Raw genomic sequence first — 20,657 nt, forward strand, 5'->3', positions numbered from 1 at the left:
GCTTCAAAGGATTCATAAAATCCCTGAAGGAAACAGTTCTGAAATAATTTGCTTACAGAGTAAGGCTGATGTTTTGAAGGAGGAGGGCTATTTCCCTGCTGAAAAATATGCTCTTAAGCCTTCCTATAATACATATAATGCATTCTTCACATACATATAACTGAAAAACATGCTCTAGAAAAGAAGTGACACTCACACAAAAAAGAAGAAAGAAACTGGTTTTATTCTTGGGACACCGAAGTCTTATTACAGCAACTAGCTGCATTCCCCCTGACTGGTTTTGCCTGCACAAGGATGGATTTTAACAGGGTAGGGCACCAGATACAGACCAGGAGACCATCATGAGAGGTAAGTAACCATTTACAATGAGTCAGAGCACAATGGCAAGTGTAACTCAAGATAGGGATTTTCCAGGGACCAGTCTGCCCTGCCAGGTGATCTTGTTTCCTAGAAAAGGCACTTCCGGGACCGGAGTTGGTACAGGAGGGAAGGTGGCAACAGGAGGAAGTATTGGGAGAGAGGGAGGGAGATGCTTCCCAATTTAACCCATTATGTGTCATGATGGGGCGGTGGTGAGAACGGTTGGGTTGTTTTCAGTGTATCAGAAGAAGCAGCAAAGGCCGCCTGCAGGGCTGTGCATCGACCAAGGCTGGCACAGAGCCCCAGCACTCATGTGAAGGGCTGCCAGGCTGTGGCCAGCCATGGTGGCAGGAAGGAGCAGCATGGTGGGCATGGCCCACCTGGAGACTGGTGCAGGAGGCAAGGGGACAGGAAGGGGGAAGGCAAACTGGGTGAACTCATTCTGTCCATTCCTTCTTGATGGACAGGTTCCACTCCCAGGTGAGATGGTCATGTTTGTCATCATCCGTGAAGAAGGATTTGTTGTGATAGGTGCCTCGAGCCAGCATACCCTTAGGAGCCTCTTCAATAGGTGTCAGGAACTCATATTCTTCTGGCCGTGGCCCATAGCTGCCAACCATGAATGTGGCTTTGTCCACTAGGAGAAAACAATCCACAGCAGATGAGTCCCTCAGATGGGGAATGGTAAAGAGAGAAGAAGCCATGAGCATAAGTGAAGATCACAGAGAGAAGATGGGAGAGAAAGGGACAGTCCATGTCAGCAAAGGGGAGCAGAATTGGTGGAAACAGTGAGTTAGTGAAGCATAAGGACAGCTGGAAGGATAAGATGGGTGGACGGGCAGGTGAACAGGCAACTCAGTTTATACCCTGTCACATCTATATGATGCTAGAAGGGAGTGAGTACACACAGCATATAGCTCAAGGTCTACCTTGATTCCCTATTACTTCTCGTTCCTGATGAGAAGACACCACTTACTTATGTGTGCTGAACAGGATGCTGAAGCCTTAGGGGTGGTTGCATGCAGAAATGCCTGTGGGATGTGTGTGTGCAAAATGGGGCTTTCCTCTGCCTTGTCCAAGCAGACCAGCACTGTATGAAGAGGAGAACCCACCAGCAAATACAGGACCCTACACACAGCAGGAAGCTTTGTAGAGCAGGTCTGAATTTTACCAAGTGCTTCTGAAGAGCTTTCAGGGGATGGGAAGCTTCACACAGGTTGAGCCACTCTATAGGGGGAGGAGGAGAGGTGGAGGGGAGGTGAAGAGCTCGTATGGAGAAGAAATCTGTGGCAAGCACTGTCTAAGCAGAGATTCTGCAGACTTTGCTGCTGCAGACAGTTTAGCACACAGACAGCAGAGCTGGTTCATACTTAGTTCACGTGGGACAAGAAACAATTGTCCTGGGCAACAGAGGTTTATGCATACTGCTGAGAAGTCGCCTCCTGCATGGCAGTGCAGGGAGGGACTTGGGACCAAGGGAGCCTCTGTCCCAGCCAAGAGCTGCAGGAACACTTCTTTGAGCAGAGGGAACACAGAGGTAGGAGCACTGGTGTGTAGGGCATGAAGGACTCTTACTCACCCTTCACCCCTGTCCGGTAGGTATGCTGCACATATTTCAGTCCTGACACAATGTCCCTGTTTACCTGAAAGAAATGACCAGAAGTAAGTGTCAGGAGAAGGGTTTTAGTTCTGTATCTGCTGATTTTCCCTCTCGTTAGAGACATACCCATCTTGACTCCCTATAGCAGGGAGGCTCAGAACAGGACACATTGCAGAGAGCACTACTACAACTTTTCCATAGGCACCTGGAGACCAACAGCATCCTCTGTGCATCTCCTGCACTTCTCCATCCTTTGCCTGACTTTGAAGCTGACTGGAGCACATCAGTCATGTTCTCAAGACAGGCTGATGAGGACAAAGAAAAATGAAGCAGGGAGTTCCCAGTTAACAATTTTCATATTGAAAATCATACGTGGGTAACTAGTCATCCCTCCAATACAAATGGGTGGGCAAAATTGGCTGAGCACTGCCAGCTGTCCTCTAAGCTCCATGGGGAGCTGGCAAGCTTCTCCTCAAGAGACACAGGGACAGAGTTTTGTTCATAATCGCTCCTCAAATCTCCCATCAATAGCTTGGATGTATCCCTTGTTGTTCCCTTCCAGCATACACTGCCTTCTTGCAGTGTACACTACTTAAGCTGGAAACAAGATGGACAGATCCTTTTATATCACAGGGGAGAATTCATGTGATGCCAGCTCTTACCAGCCATGGGACTGAGGGAGAGAGTTCGAATAACCTGTCTGGCTCCAGATATCTCCTGTCAACAGGGCTCAGATACAGATGGAAACATTTCATAGCAAAAAGAGAGGTGGAGGTGTCTCAGGGGACAGCATCGGGGGACATTCATCTCTAAGAGAGCAAACCTCGGAGGAGAAGGGAAATCTGCCCTACAAAACCCAAAATATTAACACCTTCCCTTGTCTGCCTCAGAACTACCTTCCTTCCATTTTTGCCTTCTCTGCCAAGCCTAGCTTTGTCTGAAGCAAACATTTGTGGAGATGATCAGATCAGTGCTGGATGCCACGCTGCAGCGTGGCCAAGTTTTGTTTTCAGCTGCAAACAGAAGAAATGGCTGACACACTGGTTAATGAGAAAGAGGGAGAAATGAGCCCTTTTGGGTATAGCATGACTCAGAAGAACTCAGCTATCTTCAGCCAGATGTCACAATATTAAAAATCCTTTTAATGTGTACATGAAGAACAGTAACACTGACTGAATCAGTACTTCATGAAAAGCCATTATCTCTTGTCTTCTCCTCCCTGTCCATGTCCACTTTGTGTGAAGTAAAGGTTTTCTGGTGGCTAAAAAGCCAAACCAAACTCAGCCAAAACTACCCATCTGGCTTTCAAACCACTTATTGTTCACCAGTGTGAGTGGACAGAAATCAATTTCCTCCAAGGGGTGAGCAAACAGAAGTAATTCCCTGGAAATAGCTGTTCCTTTGTTGGGTAGAACAACATCTGAAGCTAGGGAAGCTTTACAAGGGCCCAGCTATTAGGAAGGCATGCTGCCTGGCACTAGTTATCTGATAGACTGCTGCTGACTGGCTTCAGCAACTGATGAGAAGCAACAGGAAGGAAAACAACTCACTCTGAAGTGGATTTTAACTCTGTATTCCACTCCTTCCTTTAATATAAAGGTCTCTTTCTTGAGTGCTTCAATGTCACCTGTAAGGAGAGGATCAAGCCATTAGAGTTGTCACAGCAAGGAGAGACCATGCGTGGGAGGGAGGATGGGGCTGGGATTGGTGTTGGAGGTCAGCATCTGTTTGAAGGTTGGCAACACCTGCAAAATGAGTACATGGAGGTCTGTATAAGCAATTGCACCATGAGACCAAATACACAGAAATGCCTGGCTGTACGTATGTGTCTGTGACCACATCTGTGAAGATAATGCCTAAATTAACACAGGTCTGGGCACACATACATAAAGATGTTTATGCATACACTTGTTGTTGGGCACCTGCAGGAGTGTGTGCATGCTCCATCTATGCCCAGCCCTGTCTCGGGTGAGTGGAGCGTGTTTCACAGCTCCTGCCCAACTTGGAAGGCTGCCTGGGCTCTGCAGGGTTCTGTGTGGCTTTGGTTGAACAGGAAGCTTCTCTGCCTCTCCGGGCCCAGCTTCCTCTCTCTTCAGAAAAGCCCATATAAGGTGAAGCCTGATTCTCTCCCCATGTCCTCAGGAGCCGGAACTGCAGTATTGCTTGATTCTGAAGTTTCAAAACAGCCTGTTACCGAATGCATGCACATCCCTTGTGCTTGTGAGGTCTCATTAAAAGGAAGTAAGCAGAGATGGAGGAGAAACCCAGCTCCTAGAGCAGTCTAGATGAAGAAAAAGACCCTTGATATTTTCCTCTGTTACACCTCCTTCTTTTTTATTCATATGTGGATACCTCAAAGTAAGAAACAAGGCTAAGATGCCCTCAGAGTTCCTCTAAAGCCCACTGTAGCATCCCAAGGACAAACTCCCTTTTAACTTAAAGCATGCCAGGGCCTTTGCTTGTTCCCCTTCGTGATCAAGGACAGAGCCTGTGCCTACCTGTAAGGTCCATAGTGATCGGTCCTGGAGCAGAGTCACATACCAGAGTGAGTCTAGTGACCACCACATTGGGAGCTGTTGGGTCTGCGGGTAGGAAAGTCAGGGGGAAGCTGTCAGCTTGCAAAATTAAATATAATCACAGGGAAATGACACTGAAGAAACAGGGATGCCTTCCCACACAGAAACTGCATTTCATGAAACACCCAGTAACGCACAATAGGACCACATGTTTACCCCAGTCCTTAAACATGGATCCCTCTGGTGTCCATCCCAATACCTAGAGGATATCTTTCCACTACAGAAGACTTCCTTCTTAAGATCATTTCTGAGCAACAAGACCCCCTTTCAGCATAGGCTGGTTCCCTCATGTTCCTAACCCCCCAGGAGTCCTCCAAGACCAACACACCTCCCACCACAAGTCCCTTTTTGATGCCAGCACTCCCCAGTAATCCTACTCCTAATGCTCAGAGCATCTTCCCTGCTTCCTTTACATGCATCTCTCCACCTGTCCATCCCCAGTCCTCCAGCAGAAGCAGCACGTGACCCTGGTCAAACAAGATCCCTCTTCTTTAAGGCAACCTTGCCTCATACCCACAGCACACTGTTGTGATACATCTCCCCAATCCCTCCCTATCAGTGTGCCCCAGCCTACCTACTACCACAGGTCCATCTCCCAGCAGGGATTTCTTGTATTTAGCAAGGCTTTCATCATCCTTGTCCAACTCTTGCAGTTCCTGCAGGGTTTTCTGGGGAGGAGGTTTGTAATTGAGTTTCCCATCCAGCTCATCATCATCTTCTTCCACATGAGGTTCTTGGGTCTTCTCAGTCATGGTCACTTGGTCTGGGTAGCAGAGGAGGGGGCAGTCAATGAGATTGCTCTGGACAGGGTAGTGTCCCCAGGGGCAGTCACTCTGGGCACAGTGTGGCTCAGTCTCCGGGACAGGCAAGCACACACCCAGTGCCAAAGGCAGCAGGATTGTTACAGGCAAATGGCGACGGTGATCAGCTGCAATCCCGACACTGCTGTGCTGATATTCTGGCTTGAACACAAACCCCCTCTACCCCCGCTCCTCTCTCCCTGCAGGCACCATGCGCACACGCACTTACACCATTCTTCCCTCCCAGGGAGGAGGTGCAGGAGCAGAGGCTGAAACCAGAGTGATTTACAGCCACTCTGCAGCATGGCTGTGGCCGGCAACCCCGCAATTACAAGCCACTGTACAAGGCTTCAGTGCTCGTCAGCTATCTCGCACAAAGAGTCACTGCCACACACTGGAGCACGGAGATATACAAATAAAGTCAGGGAGAGATGTTTCATTCACCCTCTCATAATGGGTTAAAAGCCACATTTTATAGAAAGATCAAATACCTGACAGCTACTCCCTTAGATTAGCAAGTCAGCTGAAGCTCTCAAGGAAGCGAACCCACTAGTCTATCTGCTGGCATCCCCTGTGCTCCCAGGAACAGCTCCCTTCAGGCACTGATCAGGACTCTTTCTCCCTGAGGAAGGAAGCATGGTGATGACCACAGAGCAGCCATGCATACCTGTGTTTTTTCAGTGGGACTTCTTGCAAAGGAGAGGCAGGAGAGCTGGAGCCTGCAACCACGCAGCCAGCATGTTTGGGACATGCACCATTGAACTCAGAAGGGCAGCAAAACTGCTTGGGTGGCATCCCAAATAGCAGCCACAGCAGAGAAAGATCAACTGATGGGCAACCAGGGTATGGGATGGGGGCACAGGAGACAGGCAGGAGAGGTAACCAGTGCTATGGCAGGTTACCCTTAGTTAGCTGCCTGCCTCATGGAGCCAGACACATAGTCCTAGCCACCTTCCCACTCTTCAGAGAAAGGCTGAAAAACAAAGCAGTGCCCCACTACAGTGGCAATTGTCACAAATGGCCAAGCCATTACTTGTTCTTTGGCTGCAAGGGTATTTGGTCAAGCAACACAGATCATTCAGTTCACTTCCACTTATCCTTATATTAACTTTTTCTTTGAGGCTGTCCCTACCAAAAATTCCCCTTTTGCCTGCTTATTTGCAATTTTCCAAACAAACCCTTTATCCTTCTCCGAAGCTGTGGTCTTAACATTTGCCCTGCTCCCAAAAGTTAAATTGGGAGCTAATTGGATAGTTTTCTCCTTCATTAAAACTGAAAGGAAATATTAAAAAAAAAAAAAGGCAACTCTTCAGGGTGAATCAGCAAGTGGTATCAGGCAACACCTTAATCCTTAATCTTTGTTTGCGAAGCCTACCCATGAGTGAGCGAATCAGGCAACAATCAGTAATATGTACACCTCCCAGAGTAATTGCAATGGGGGAAAAAATAATCAAGGAGTGATATATTGGCATATTACAAAGGGACAGAGGCATGTTACAAAGACTGAGCAGCACAGGAACAAGAAGACTCAGTTGGGCATGCTAATGGGAAATGGTTATTGCAAGACAACTTTGCAATTTTGTGATGAGTGCAAAACTAGTGCAAAACTAGTTTTATTTCCCACTAGGGCAGGTGGGAAATAAAAGGGAATCTCAACTCAAATTGACAGGAAAGAAAGCAGGTCCTAGCAGCTGAATAACCTGGACCGAGTTCACACCCAACTCTAGGAGTGTGAAGTACCTAAATACCATAGGAAAGGCCCTTGAGCTTGTCCTCACGAGTAAGGAAAACAAAAGCTCTCTCACAAAAGCAATGATCACACATGCCCCACTACTCTGTGACCTCAGCACAGTCACCTTAGAAAGCCTCACAATCCCCTCAGTGCCATTCCACACTCAGCACAGGAAGAGGGTGTGATGAGCCATGACAGCCACTGCCAGGTGTCACCTTCCACTTGGGCTCCAGCTGCAGCTCTCAGTAATTTTGACTCTCCTAAGCTCTCTCATGATACCAGGCTGCATCTGCCACTACTACAAGCACAGAGCAGAGATGCCTGCCTGCCTGCCCCTGTCCTCCCCCATCCACATCTTGTGGTTTATCATAGGAGAGGGTCAGACCCAGGAGATGGAAAGAGAGATCTCTGGCTACACGCAGAGAAAAGGCAGAGAGTCAGGACTGATTGCTCCTCATCCCTCAGACCTTCCTTTTGCCTCATACATGACACAAAGTCTCTCCCTGCTACCCTCTGAGGGTGGCTCACTTGAGAGGGAATGCTTTTAGACTCTGAAAACCTCCCAGAAAGATGGACAGACAGCCTGTCATACCAACAGTAAGATCCTGCAGGGAACAGGACCAGGTAGGCTGTCTGGGATGAACAACTCCTGGCTCACATGCATCTCAGGACGGCTCTGATCAGATCCCGTTCTGTCATTTCTCCCGAAGCCATGGACCTGACCCTAGCTTCCTGCCAAATTCCCAGGCAGAAGGTGGCCAAGACGAAAGCTCCCATCTCAACTGTTCCTGCCTCTACTTGCTCCAGCTCTGGAGCTGGTCCCCTCTGCAAGCTGAGACACGTGCCTGGGCTCAGGCACCAGCGCCTCCCCAGAGAAAGCATGTTGCTGCCGCAGTCCAGGAGCTTCTGTGCCACTGCCCAGGCCAAGGACTAAGATAGAGCCCCCCATTCAGGCCAGGAGGCTCATTAAAAATGAGAAAATTAACCCTATATTGCTCTACGCAAGGAGAAATCTTTGTGATTTTTGTCTTGCTCTGCCACATTTTTCTTGTGCTCCTGCAGCCCCAACCCACAGTCCTGCATCACCTGCAATTCTGAGGCCTGGCAGGACCCATGAAACAGCAGGGAGAGGGTAAGGGTTAGGGATGCCTGCCAGAAAGAATAGGCTGCAGGAGGCGAAGGAGGACCTGATGAGGGGTGCACGCGTCTCGCAGCTGAGTTCTGCTTGTGCCGTGGATGGGTGGCTGCCCTCGCACCTGCAGCAGGAGGGGCAAGTGACAGGGTGGATGGTGGGCACCTCCTCGCCCCCCCATGCCGCCATGGAGCACAAAAAGGGATGTCACAGGAGCAGCATTTCACTTGCCTTCCCTCTGCGTATCACTGCTCCAAACCATCCGCTAACCAAGAGCTTATCTCCAGGAAGCGGGCTTAGCAGGGAGGAAGTAATTTTCCGCGATGGGGGAGAAACACACCGGATTCAGCAGCGCCCCCAGCCCTGGCCTGCCCATCCCACCCCTCTGGGGTGCGGGGATAGAAAGAGCGCCCATTGCCCGGGGACCGCAGGTACCACCCCGCAGTGATACCTCCGCCGCCTCCGCGAGGGCGCCGGGACCGCTTCCCCTTCCCCTGCCCTTCCACCCCAACGCCGTGCGGAGCCTCGGGTGGACAGGCTTCCCCCTCGGGTCCTGGCAGGGCCCTGCCAGTCTCCCCGGGCAGGACTGGGCATCGGCGCCAGCCACCCGGGAACAAAGGCGCTAAGTTGCACGGCGCCAGCGAGGAGCGAGCCGGGGGTGCGCCCGCTGCGCTGTCCCTGCGCGGCTCCCCCCTGCCCGCCCCTCGTACTCACCGGCTGAGCGGCGCCTGCGGCCGGGGTCCTCTTCTGCTGTCAGCGCTCAGCCCCGAGCTTTGGCAGTTAGAGCAGGAAGGAAGTTGGTGAAGAGAGGGAAAAAAAAATAACACTCACACGCAGGAAAAAAAAAAAAAAAAAAGAGCGCGGCAGCAGCCCACTCGCAGAGGAAGCGCTGCGCGGCCCCGCATGCTGCGGCGCCTGCCCCGCTTTGTCTGCGCTCCCGCCCGCTCGGCGCCGCGCTGCGCTCTTTTTGCTCAGAGGTGCACAGGGCTTTGTCTGCGGAGCTGAGCCCGGCCAGGGGCGCGGGAGTGCTCCCCGTGCACGGCTCCGGGCTCTCGGTGAGGGCTGCTGTGCCTGGGAGCGAGAGGGGGGGATGTCTTTGTTTTTCGCCGCTGGCTTTTGTTTTGTTTATTTTCCTGGTGTAATTAAGGTCGATTTCAAAAGCTGGCCCTGATTTATACCAAATAAAATATGCGGAGAATCAGACTGTGTATTCCTGCATACGTGGGAAGATAAGGGGTAGTACAAATGGAGGTCATTATGAATCTCATTTTTCCTGCTACCTGCTGCACTTAATCAGTTTATTGTTCCCAACTCCCACCCATTCTCACACAAGCAGTTTCAAAGATCAGCTACCTTAGGAAGAACAAGCTCTCATTTCCCAGGGTTGCTTAAATGATCCAAAAGATTCTATACCGCTTCCTTTCTGAAATATCAGCAGATTTCTTCTTTCTTTTCCACTCCCGCAGTGCCCACTTAGTTAGTTCTTCAGTCACATAAATCCTTCGCATACACAGTCCTCGGTGTACAACAAATTAGATCACTGGTTTGCAACCAACAAATCTGGACCTGCAATGACTGATACACTGCTTTTAATGCACTTACAGAAGCAAAATAAGCAAAGCAAATCTATTGTCCATGGGCTTAAATTCACTACCCGGGATCCACACTTCCATTAGAAAACATTTATTGTACACAAATTTTTAAAGGTTGCAAACAACTGAGTAAAAGGGCTCTTCTTTGGGGATAAACAGATCTCAGAGGAAGGGGACTGATTCTCCCAGCCTGACATTGCTTTCATTTAGGCTATGGGTTGCACAATGATTCTTAGCTCATGCATTTCAAGGGACAAACAGAGCATATGTCTGTCTGACAGTTGATTTCCATTTAGCAGGGGTTACAGCCAGAGAAGCGTTTTAAGCTTCCATGAATTAGTTTCACGCCCAAGAGAAATCATTTTGTTCTCTCCTGCTCTTTTTCACTCCTACACTAACCCTCCCCATGGGCCAGCACAAGAGAACTGAGATGAATACAGCAGTGAGATGAGTTTAAACAGCACTGGGCAGAAACATGTAAGCAAATGCATAATTATATACCAGTGAGTTGTCAATCCAGATAGGTTTCCCAATATTTGTTCATAACAGACAAATGTGGCTAAACCTTTATGCCAGCACCAGAGAAGTGGCTGTGTGGGATAGGGATGAGGAAAGGGCAGAGCAAATTCTTTCAACTACAGTGCCACTTCATGGTGGCTCATATTGTTCATGTGAACAGTCCTGGCCTGAGAAAGCTGTGAAGAATTGGTTATAACTGTGGGGAGCTTTGAGGAAGCCACTGAGTCTTGTACATCAACTGCTCGTCTTGGACTTCTTTGATGTCTGGACTAACACTCTGACTTTAGCAAACTTCCCAGTTCATACTGGGAGACCAGAAATTGTTTAGATGGGAGGAGGTGTGGATTGAGATCCCTGTTCACTCATGGCTTGGCTTGAAATTTCCTTGGGTTTAGCAGCTGTGTAGAGCAAAACCAGTACAATCATAACTAGCATTATGGTGATCATTCTTGCTGAGGCATAGTTGAGATTAGCTTGGTCTCTTTTGTGGGTTTCTTTTTAATTAAGCACCAGACTGCATGTGCCTTTCAGTAGCTATTTACACACTATTTCTAAATGTGTGTGAGCATAAATCAAGGCCAGTATATCCACAAATATGCATAAAGGCATAGGAGTGTATAGCTGTGTGCCACCGTATGTATGTACCCTCAGCCTATATGGGCATGTGTGCCTAGCATGCAGGGGAAATAGATTTTAGTCCTAGATTAGAAATTAGTCAGTATGTAATCAGGGGCAAATCATGCCATTGCTCTGTGCTTCATCTTCCTGTTGGTAAGCAATGTGAGAAAGAGCTGTAGATGTTGGATACGCACCATGCGGAGCAGATGGGAACTTAGAAGCCAGTCATCATCCTTTGGGTCAGCATATCCAGCATCCTGCTGGGGAACCACGTCACTGCTCTGCTGGAAGAAAGGAAGGGTTTGAACCACGCTGGAGCAGAACATCACTGAAAGCAAATCTCTACAACCTAGTATTTAATCTCTGACAAACTGATGCCATGCAGTGAAGATCATCTCTTGGCAGACATTGTCCAACCACAGCCAATTCCTTTTTCTATGACAGAAGGAGGCGAGGACAACAGCTAGAGTGTGCCTGCTTTGTTGCAAAAAACATGGTAAAGTCTCAAATATGTTCTTAGTTGGAAAATAATATGTTCTACTTAAAATATTATGATTCGGTCTTACTTATTTTTACCCCACTGATCACAATTAGTTGACCAAATTAATACGTCTGATAAACCACTAATGTCTAAGCTTATTTCAAAAAGCTTATGCAAATTTTTAAAAACATATCCTTCAACTACACAGCCTTTATTCTCAGCAGTCATATATATCTGTAGTGCCTTATTGGAAACAACAAATCTTGACATTTTTTTAAAACTGTAAGATTAAAAAGAACTAGGTATGGCATTTTTTCCTGTTTGAATTTGGTTTGCAGCCATAATCAGTCCAGTATTTCTGGATTTGAATTTTTTACAGTGGTGGTATATTGCAGCTTTTTGCTGCTAAATGTCATCGCCATCTTCTGTTGAACAGGTGGCTGCACTTGAGGAACAGAATTGTTTTACAGCCTTTAGAAGTGACTAGTTCAGAAAAACTTCACCTGTTGGAATCTTGTACTTTCACTTACTTGGAATTTCCAAAACTGACTAATTTGGAGTGAAATTTCCCAGGCTGGAAGCTCTGAGGGGAAAAATCAGAAGAGATTTCAGTCAGGTAGAGAATCCATTTTTGTAATTTTAAGAGGATCAACAGTATAATATTTTTTAATGCTGCTCTTGTAAACTGGTTCATTTTGGAACTACTAATTTGCATTTTCTCTAAACTCAATACATAGTGTTATTAACTTAGATTTCTCTTTAATGAATCCTGACATTGTCATGAGTTTTGCCTCCTCCTCAAGCTTTTTATAGTCTCCAGAAAGGCTACAGGTGATATGCTGGGAAGACAACCTCACTGTGCAGCAAATTCATGTCAACAGGTGCTGCAAGGTAAGTGTCAGTTTTGGCCCCTAGATGATGTCCCCAAATGGTGTCCCTCACTACACACAGAGATCCTCTTCCCTGCAGAGATAGGAGGAGGTAATCCGCTCCTGAGACAGTCACGAGGTGATGAGAATGGGGGAAGGTGACAGATCAGGGAGCTCAGACACAAAACCTTTCTCTGCCGTAGGAGGGGGCATTCACTGCATCACGAGGTGCCACCCAACTCCTTGGTAATCTCAGCATTGCCTTCTCTGCCTCCCATTTAGGTGAGATAAATGGGAATACAGACAATGAAGCATGAATTCTCTCCATTTGAATAACACAGGCACATGTTGTCCCATGACTGGCTTTAAAAGTCAGCATCCTAAGGTTGATCGTGCTGTGCCTAGAACAAATGGTGCCCGTTTTCTTCTTACTCTGTGGCACTCACTCCTCCTAAAGTGCTGCAAAGGAGTGTGCAGCTGATGGGGTAGGAAGGGAGGAAAGGGATGGAGGCTAGACACAGTGCCAGGCAAGGGAGCCAATATTCAGCAGGGAAAGGAAGGAGGGAGAAGACACTTTGAGGTGCCAACACAGAGCCCCTGGTAAGGGTTTAGCTGGGGTTCCCAACCCCAGTCCAATGGGAATCCCTTCAAACCACCCAGCCACAGTACTTGAAGGCTCTCAGATGGATGAAGAGCTGACCCATGAAAAAATGACTGTGTCCTCCATCTCTCCAGCTCCTCCAGAAGTGATTTCTTTGAAAGATGGAGGGAAGATTGAAGATTTAATAGTTGTCTAAGCAGCTTTCAGGCCTGTTAAAGCGCTAATCTCATAACACCCATCTCAAGCCTGAAGGTGTGCAAAGATTTCACATGTCACTCCTGAGGAAGCAAAGAAACAAGAAGACAGAGGAAGGAAAAGGATTTGGTCGGGGGTGAGAGAGTAGGGGCAAAACAGAGCCAGTTTCCTCCAGAGGCTAACCTGAGAAAGGCTGAAGATGGACAGAGCAGCTCAGGGAAGGAGAGGGAGAGCTAAGCAGCTGGAAGGGGGTGAGTGAGAGGACAGGGGAAAAAGGTGCCTGCCATCGGGGAGCAGGGGTGTCTTCTCTGCGTCCCCTGCACTCCAGAGCCCCACAGAGGGGAAAGCAGCTTTTGCTCTCCGTCCCTCAGTAGATGCTGTGGCAGAAGTCAGCATTATCCAGGGGACGTGTCCTAGAGAAGTCACCCACCAGAGCTGGATTTGAAAGAGGACTGGATTATTTTAGGACCTCTCAGAAAACAGGTGGTTATGTAAGGTCAAATCTCAGCAAGTGTAATCAAATCTCATTTCTAAGCTGATCACAAGTCAGGGTGTTAGGAGGTAGTTATTCAAGCGCTCCTCCCTGCATTATGGCTTTCCTCTGAAACAGCCAGATCCAAAGCTGGGACTAAATTAGGAAGAGAGCTGTGCCATCCTCTCCTCCTCTGCTGACCTTAGGAAATCTTCCTTGCCAGCTGCACCATGCCGTTCCTGTGCTAAACACTACTCTTGACAGGGAACTTGATTTTATACTGGAATTCACGTCTCCTTGTCAGGCTGTGTCCAGACTCCAGCTAGCTCATGGGTGCCTTATGTGCCTTGGTGCCTTACCAAGGCAGTGCTCAGGGCGTGCTGCTTGCAGCTATATAACCTCTCTCTGAAGCCATGAGACAGTAATTACCAGCGTCTCTGTGGCAACATTTTTCTTTTATTGCACTTGTGCTGTTCCCATATTATTGCTCTCACAGCCTTGCCTCTGTAAACCCCCACAACCTTATTATGGCAGATTCTCATGGAAGAGCTGGTGAGAGAATTGCTCTTCCTCCCACTCCTTTTTTTTTCCTTGTTTTGTAAATTTTAGTATATAAAAGAGGAAAAAAAATGTGGTGCTCAACAAAAGAGCCAATGGCTATTTAAATTCTCAGTAAATATTATCCAATATTATATATTCACAGAAGCTCAACAAGCAATGAATGTGCAGCATTTACCCATGATGAGCGTTCTCCTCCCAGAGCTGATAGAATCACAACCAGGAATAACCAATAGGAGTTTAAATGGGTCTTGATGAAAAGTATATCACACTAAGGGAAAACATGGTGAGAAATCATCATATTCATCATTTGCACTGTCATAACCTGCTGCACTGGAGAGAGCTCTCAGAGGAGGATGGTCCTATTGGACTCCATCATTGCCCTTCCCAGCTGGCCAGTGGGGAAATTTTCCCTTTTTCACTGTCCTCTTCCTTTGTTTTCATTTTTCTCTAGAAATGACTTTCACCATTACATTCAAAGCATTCTCTCAGCTATCAGCGTGCCACAAATAAATCTTTGTTTATACAAAACTGCCAGAACATCCTTTGTGCAACACGTGCATGCCCCACATGCAATGATGGCTACTAAACAGTTCACTTAATCTATGATGTGTTTATGATGCTTGACTGGACCAGCAAGCAAGCTGTAATTCCAGGTTCTTGACACAAAAATATTGTTAGTGGCCTCCCAGTAAGAAGCTTGAATGCATTTTATAAAGACGTGTACCTCCAGTGGAAAGCAAGAGTGTAGAGGATCTAAATTAAACAAAAAGGTTGGAATCTCCCAGTGAAAGGCCATTAAAAACAAAACCAAAAACAAACAAACAAGCAAACAAACAAACAACATTAAGCTCTACACCTTTGCAAGATCCTGAGGGGTGGGCAGAAGGCTTAGTACCTGCAGTACACCTGAGCAATAAAAGGAGAAGATAAATTTTTAAAAAAATTGATTCAGATTTTCATCCTCTGGCTTTTCTCCTTCCACAGTTATTTCCATCAGGGATCTGCTATCACATGGCAGCTAGAGCATTTAGCATCTGTGTGTCTGGGAGGTGAGCAGCCACCCAAGAGACAAGATAATGGAGCAGGAAGAGCTGCCTCCTCTGCCCATTAGTCAAATGTTCCCAAGGAGAGTGTGAGATGCTCCCCAGAAGCAATCATTTCTTTTTGAAAGCCTCAGCTGTTACATGAAAAAAATCTTAATAATGGTGACAAAGAGCTGAACTGGATGAGATTGCACAGCAGTGCTTTTTTGTGGTAGGAGTAGGAAAGAAGAATATGTCTGTTGCGTGATGTGAAAGTCATAGGAAAAGATGTGTCCCCTTAAGAAGAAGAAAGAAACATTTTACCAAAATGTTTAGAAAGTCTTCCTTTATTGGGCTGCTGGTTACCAAGGAGAAAGAATTGATCTTTCAAAAAAAAAAAAAAAAAAAAAAAAAAAAGATGAGAAAAGGAGCTGTCAGGAAAGAGGACATCTGGAGCTGACTTGTGTACAGTTTCTTCTTCTTAACCCAGAAGAAAGGTCTAGAATTATCTGATTTCTATTTAAATGAAAAGATACTCTTGAAGTCTTTTTTTTTTTTAACAAGGCAGTATTACTTCTGTGTTTTGTTCAATGTATGATCATTTTAGAGAGTGCTAATGGGCTATTTAATCACTGTTCACAGGTATATGGCATGTCATTCATACAGAAGGAATCAATTACGGAAAAACAAAAATCTAAATAAGACCCTTGAGACAACACTGTGGAAGCTGTGTGATTCAGGTACATTTTTAAGAGCAACCACATGCTCTGATTTATAGCAGTCACATAGATAACAAAATTAACTGTCTGGGTTTGATAAAAGAAGGGGAAAATGTAAGTTTTGGTTCAGTATAATAATGTTGAGCTTGTTCTGTAAATGTCATTCAGGAGCAAAAATAATCTTACAAAAGAAAAAGGAGATATTTTAATTGTGGGCAGAGTAAAAACAAGAAAGAAAGCATGCTTTCTAAAATGTTCTGACAAACTCAGTCCCACTGTGTCATTACCAACAGCCTGGATGTAGACATTAAGCAAAGTTAGTGCGAGGAAAGGATGCTCACTAATGATACTGCTTTCTCATGGGACAACTCTGCAATGAGTGGGGGATACTCTTAAACAATGAATCACAAAGCAGTTATAAAGGACTGAGCTTTTTGTGCTGCATGGCTAAGCACATCAGTCCCCACGGCAGATGTCTGGGTGTCTGAGTCTCATCTGCAGGTCTATCAACTTTCTGTGAATCAGCTTCTGTATTTACAAATAAGGATGATGAAAGCTTCATTCTCTCTTTCAAGATCTGAAGGTGAAAAGTGTTATCTAAAAAAAAAGAAAAATCTTTCTGATTTTCATTTTATTTATCCCAATCAGGGAGAAGTTCCTATAAGTTAATAAAATCATACTAACATGGCAGTCTTGTGAGTGTGAGATGGTAAGACTCAGCTATCTGTTCCAGGAAAGGCTAGACTCACTACTCAGAAGAAAATTTAACTCTCTGGTAACTAATGAAGTGTATGACAGACCACACAATTTTATATCATCTGATATAAAAAGCCTAAGAATGTCCTAAAGCATTCGGGCATGAAAGCCTGGGTCCTGTAATGATGTTATGACATTCACAAGTAGAGCACCCTTGACTGAATCAGAAAAGCAGGGACTTCCTTTTTCTTGAAGAAGTCTTCGCAATGGCCATTTGGCTTGAGGACTTAGTCGTCCCCAGCGCTGCCTAGTTTCCAGCACAGACAGGGCCATTGCTCATAGTTCAGCAAGACCTTATGGCTTGATTTATATCTCCTCAAAGGACCCTTTTCTCCAGGTTGATCATGGAAATCTCTCTCTAGAGCCCTGGCAGTGGAAAACCAGACCTCAGGCTCTTTAATCTCCGCCCCATTGCCAGAGCAGCCTCCAGGGCAGAAGTAGAAATGAATATTGAGACCAGGCTCTTCTGCAAGCTGAGCTCCGGGACACTGAATGTAACTGTTTATCCAGCAGCAGGCACAGACTCCAAAAGTCAGCACACCCAGTTTATTGCAGGCTGTTACAGATACTTAATCCTGACACCAAAATAGCTGTGTATGATTTCCTGAAGGAGAAACAATAAAACTCTCAATGAGGATGCCTTCTCTGCATCTTTGATGGGCTGATTTGCATGTATTCCAACAACTAAATATCTATACCAGGCAAAGCCCAATCCTCTGTATCTGTTTCTCTTTTTTTCACTAGCATGAACAGCATACAGCTCAGAAACATGATCGGCACTGGGGTAGGAGGATTACAGCATGCAAGCCTTCTGCAGGTACCTTACTGCACCGACTTTCTCTGATCTTCTACAAGACCAATAAACAATCTAACTCTAAATCCAGGTCCTACAATGGTCCTTTCACCAGAGATCCAGAGGCAGTTGGTATGCTGCCTATCTGCAGCAGAGAAACCAAGGTTTAATTGCAGATGCCTGGTTAATTCTCTGCTCATTTCCAGTCAGGTGTATCTGTGTGGCAACTGATAAAGCTTTATCAATAAGGCACAAAGTCTCCCAAGTATCTGGCACAAGCTTGTGGAGATACATTTCAAAACAGTTATTGTGGCCCATGCCAGCCACAGCCCTCATCAACTGCATCCCTGAGTCTGTGCCTCAGCTGGGATTTCCTCCCACAGTCCCATGAGCTCAGCCAGCCTCTGGAAAAATCACTATCTTGTAAACTTGTGTTTTCTTTGTCTTTCAAGTGAGCTGCTATTTCTGGTATAACTACAGTTTCCATGGCTACGCCAGCTCATAAATAGCGTCAGAAACCTTGGAGATGTTTTTTTAAGTGATTCCTTGGAATAGGGAATAATCTGGCCAGAGGTGACAAAGCTCATGAGTTTTCCTTTGAGACCACAAGGACTGCAATCCTGCTAACCCCTTGGACTCCCTGGCTTCTGGTGCAGCTCTGATCTGGATCAGATGGCAACTATCGTGTCCAAAAAGGATGGCACTGGGTTTCCTGGGGCCAAGGGAGGAAAAGCCTCAGCAGGGAGGGACAGAGATCAGGTACTCAGTCCTTGAGTAGGATTTGTCATCCATCTGGTGTGGAAGCCAGGTGTGAGCATGAAGCAGGTGCCTGTTGCTCAGAAAAGAAGCTGGGCACCCACATTTGCAAAGCAAATGCCATCTACTTTGTGAGGGGAAAGGAGAGAGAGATGATGTATGGAGAGAGGCCTGATAATAAGAACATGGTAAGTGGGGCCCTTTAGGGAGTTTCTGTCATGTTTTTTCAGTGGCAAAAAAATAGCTTCATGTGACACCCTGGAAATTTTTTTCCCACACGTCAGCTTTTGTTAAAGAGAAATGAGACAGATTTCATTGGGAAAACAGGAGAACAAAAGGAGTGTTTTGAAAACAAACAGCCTGAACATGTGTAAATTTTTAAGGTTCAGAAAAGAGGAGCAGAGGGCTGTAGAGATGATTTCCCCAGCAACGCTACCTACATAGAAGGCAGAAGGGGAGGAGGAACACCCGGAAACCTGGCTGCAGCAGATGGAGGCATGGGAATGAGCAGCCGGGATGGGAGTGCAGTCTGCTGCCAGCAGGCTGCACCTCTTTATATCCACACAAGCAGGTCCCTGCCCACAGTAATCACTTCTGCTGTCAGAAGAGGCTGAGTGCAATCAATCTCCAAGCATTTGTATACAAGCTGTAGTCATCACAGGGAAGAGAGGATGCCAACACCATGCTGCCCCCGTCCTCTTTCCTGTGCCCAGAAATTACTGCACAGGCTTCTGAAAGCTCTGTAATCATCTTCAAACACGTGGGAATGTGTGTTTGCTCCTTCTCTGCTAGATTGAAAGCTCTCGGCTGCATCTAGGATTTACTTCCCAGCTTCTCAGTTCCCATTCAAGGGCTAGGACCTTATCGATTTTTTTAATGTAAGCTAAGAGTCTCACTGAAGGATTTATCTTGTCTAACTTCAACCATCTGAAAGGCCACAGACCTCAGCTCAGCACCAGCGCAGTGCTGGACTGCTGCCCACTGCCAGGGTCTGTCACGTCAGAGAGAGCCTGTCCCTTCTTGGTCACACACAGTCATACCCCTGGCTGGCATGGCTGCTCCAAAATTCCCTCCTCCAGTCTCACCTGAAGACAAATCCCATCCATCATACACAAACCCACACTTTGGCTTCCTTCTGCCCCTTGTAGCTCTGATGCTACTAGTGCTTCTCCCTTTTCTGGGACCATTTTCTACCCTGCCAGCCTTGATCTCATGTTGTGAGCTGGATGGTCAACGAGGGTAAGTGAGAGGTGCTTTGCCAGAACCAAGGGCACCACAGGATTGTTAACCCTGTCACTATGCCTCAAGCCAGACAGTTACAGTCCATGACTGAGATGCTGCTACAGCTGAGGATGATCTTCCAGCACCTTTTTACTGGACTCTGGATCTTCTCTTTTCATTCTGACTCTTTCTCCACTGACTATTTCTATGTCTCTGACACTGATCTCTCAGGCAATTATAAAAGGCTATTAAAATACATTGGAGATGCAAAGCACTCAATAAAATAGTGTGCATTACCATGCATGGAGTTTTGTTGGGTTGGAGTATGGGCTGAGGCACCAGCTTTTCCCTTTCTCACCGACATCCTCACAGTAGCAATGCAACTGGTACCTGTAGGGTGCACGTGTCCTTATATAATAAGGAAAATACACACTCTTCGTGAGGTGGTGAAACAAAGAGATTTATTTCAAATTCGGCACTGGTTTTATCCCTTAAAACCATGTGACTTCTTTGACCAGTAATGTTGTCTATGTCAGCGCATGCTCCCACGGGCACTCCTGTCCTGGTACATCCCCTGTACCTTAAACACACCCCGTACAGGTACCCACATGCAACCTAGCTGTTACCCTCAGCCTGTCACCTCTGTTGGTTCTCAGAGGTGACAGGCCACCCCCTTGGCTGGCCACCCACGAGCAACACAAAGGTTCTCCCTTCTTCCCCTGCCTTTCCAGCTGCTTCACCAAGACCCTGCATAGCATCTCAGCAGCATTCCCTATGATTCCCTTGAGCAGACTCAGCGCTGTTGACATTGGGTTGATTGCATACATTGCTCTGTAAGGTGTCTTCACCTTTGCAGCATTGCCAAGAAGTTTACTGGAAACCTCTCCAGGTGTTCACCAGCAGAGGGGAGGGATAGGGGGTGATTAGGACCAAATCCTTCCTACTCTGACATGTGCAGACACAAGTGTGTGTGTGTGTTTTCCCAAGCAGCACCATTGCTCAAAGCGCAGGTTATTTCTTTATTTCTCTTTGCTTCTCCAGAGATCTCACCCCAGGAGCTCCAGAGAAGCCACTTTTCTTGCAGAAAGTGGCACATCACCCCTCAAGAGTGTGCCAAGGCTCTGTTGCTCCCCTAGACCTTGCCGAAGCTGTGCCTGCACAGTGCTGGTCTTCCAGTGCTCCCCCCACCTCCTTGCGCCACATAGGCACCCGCCCACGACTGATGTCCTGATGTCATCTGGTGGCAGGGTATATCTGGAGGAGAAAAGACACCTCGAGACTC

General features: G+C 46.9%; 1 protein-coding gene across 1 annotated transcript; it reads right to left on the bottom strand.

Moving 5' to 3' along the window:
- Positions 1–204: 204 nt before the first annotated feature.
- ARHGDIB (Rho GDP dissociation inhibitor beta) lies at positions 205–9,130 on the bottom strand. The gene is made up of 6 exons (XM_018080732.2): positions 8,915–9,130; positions 5,111–5,299; positions 4,459–4,542; positions 3,511–3,587; positions 1,940–2,003; positions 205–997 (listed from the first exon to the last, which is right to left on the bottom strand). Exons 2-6 carry the CDS (start codon positions 5,286–5,288, stop codon positions 798–800), a joined length of 603 nt encoding a protein of 200 aa, XP_017936221.1. The 5' UTR covers positions 5,289–5,299; positions 8,915–9,130; the 3' UTR covers positions 205–797.
- Between the last annotated feature and the right edge of the window lie 11,527 nt (positions 9,131–20,657).

Source organism: Manacus vitellinus, unplaced genomic scaffold, assembly GCF_001715985.3.
Source record: "Manacus vitellinus isolate BGI_N305 unplaced genomic scaffold, ASM171598v3 scaffold_5_pilon, whole genome shotgun sequence".
NCBI classification, from domain to species: domain Eukaryota; kingdom Metazoa; phylum Chordata; class Aves; order Passeriformes; family Pipridae; genus Manacus; species Manacus vitellinus.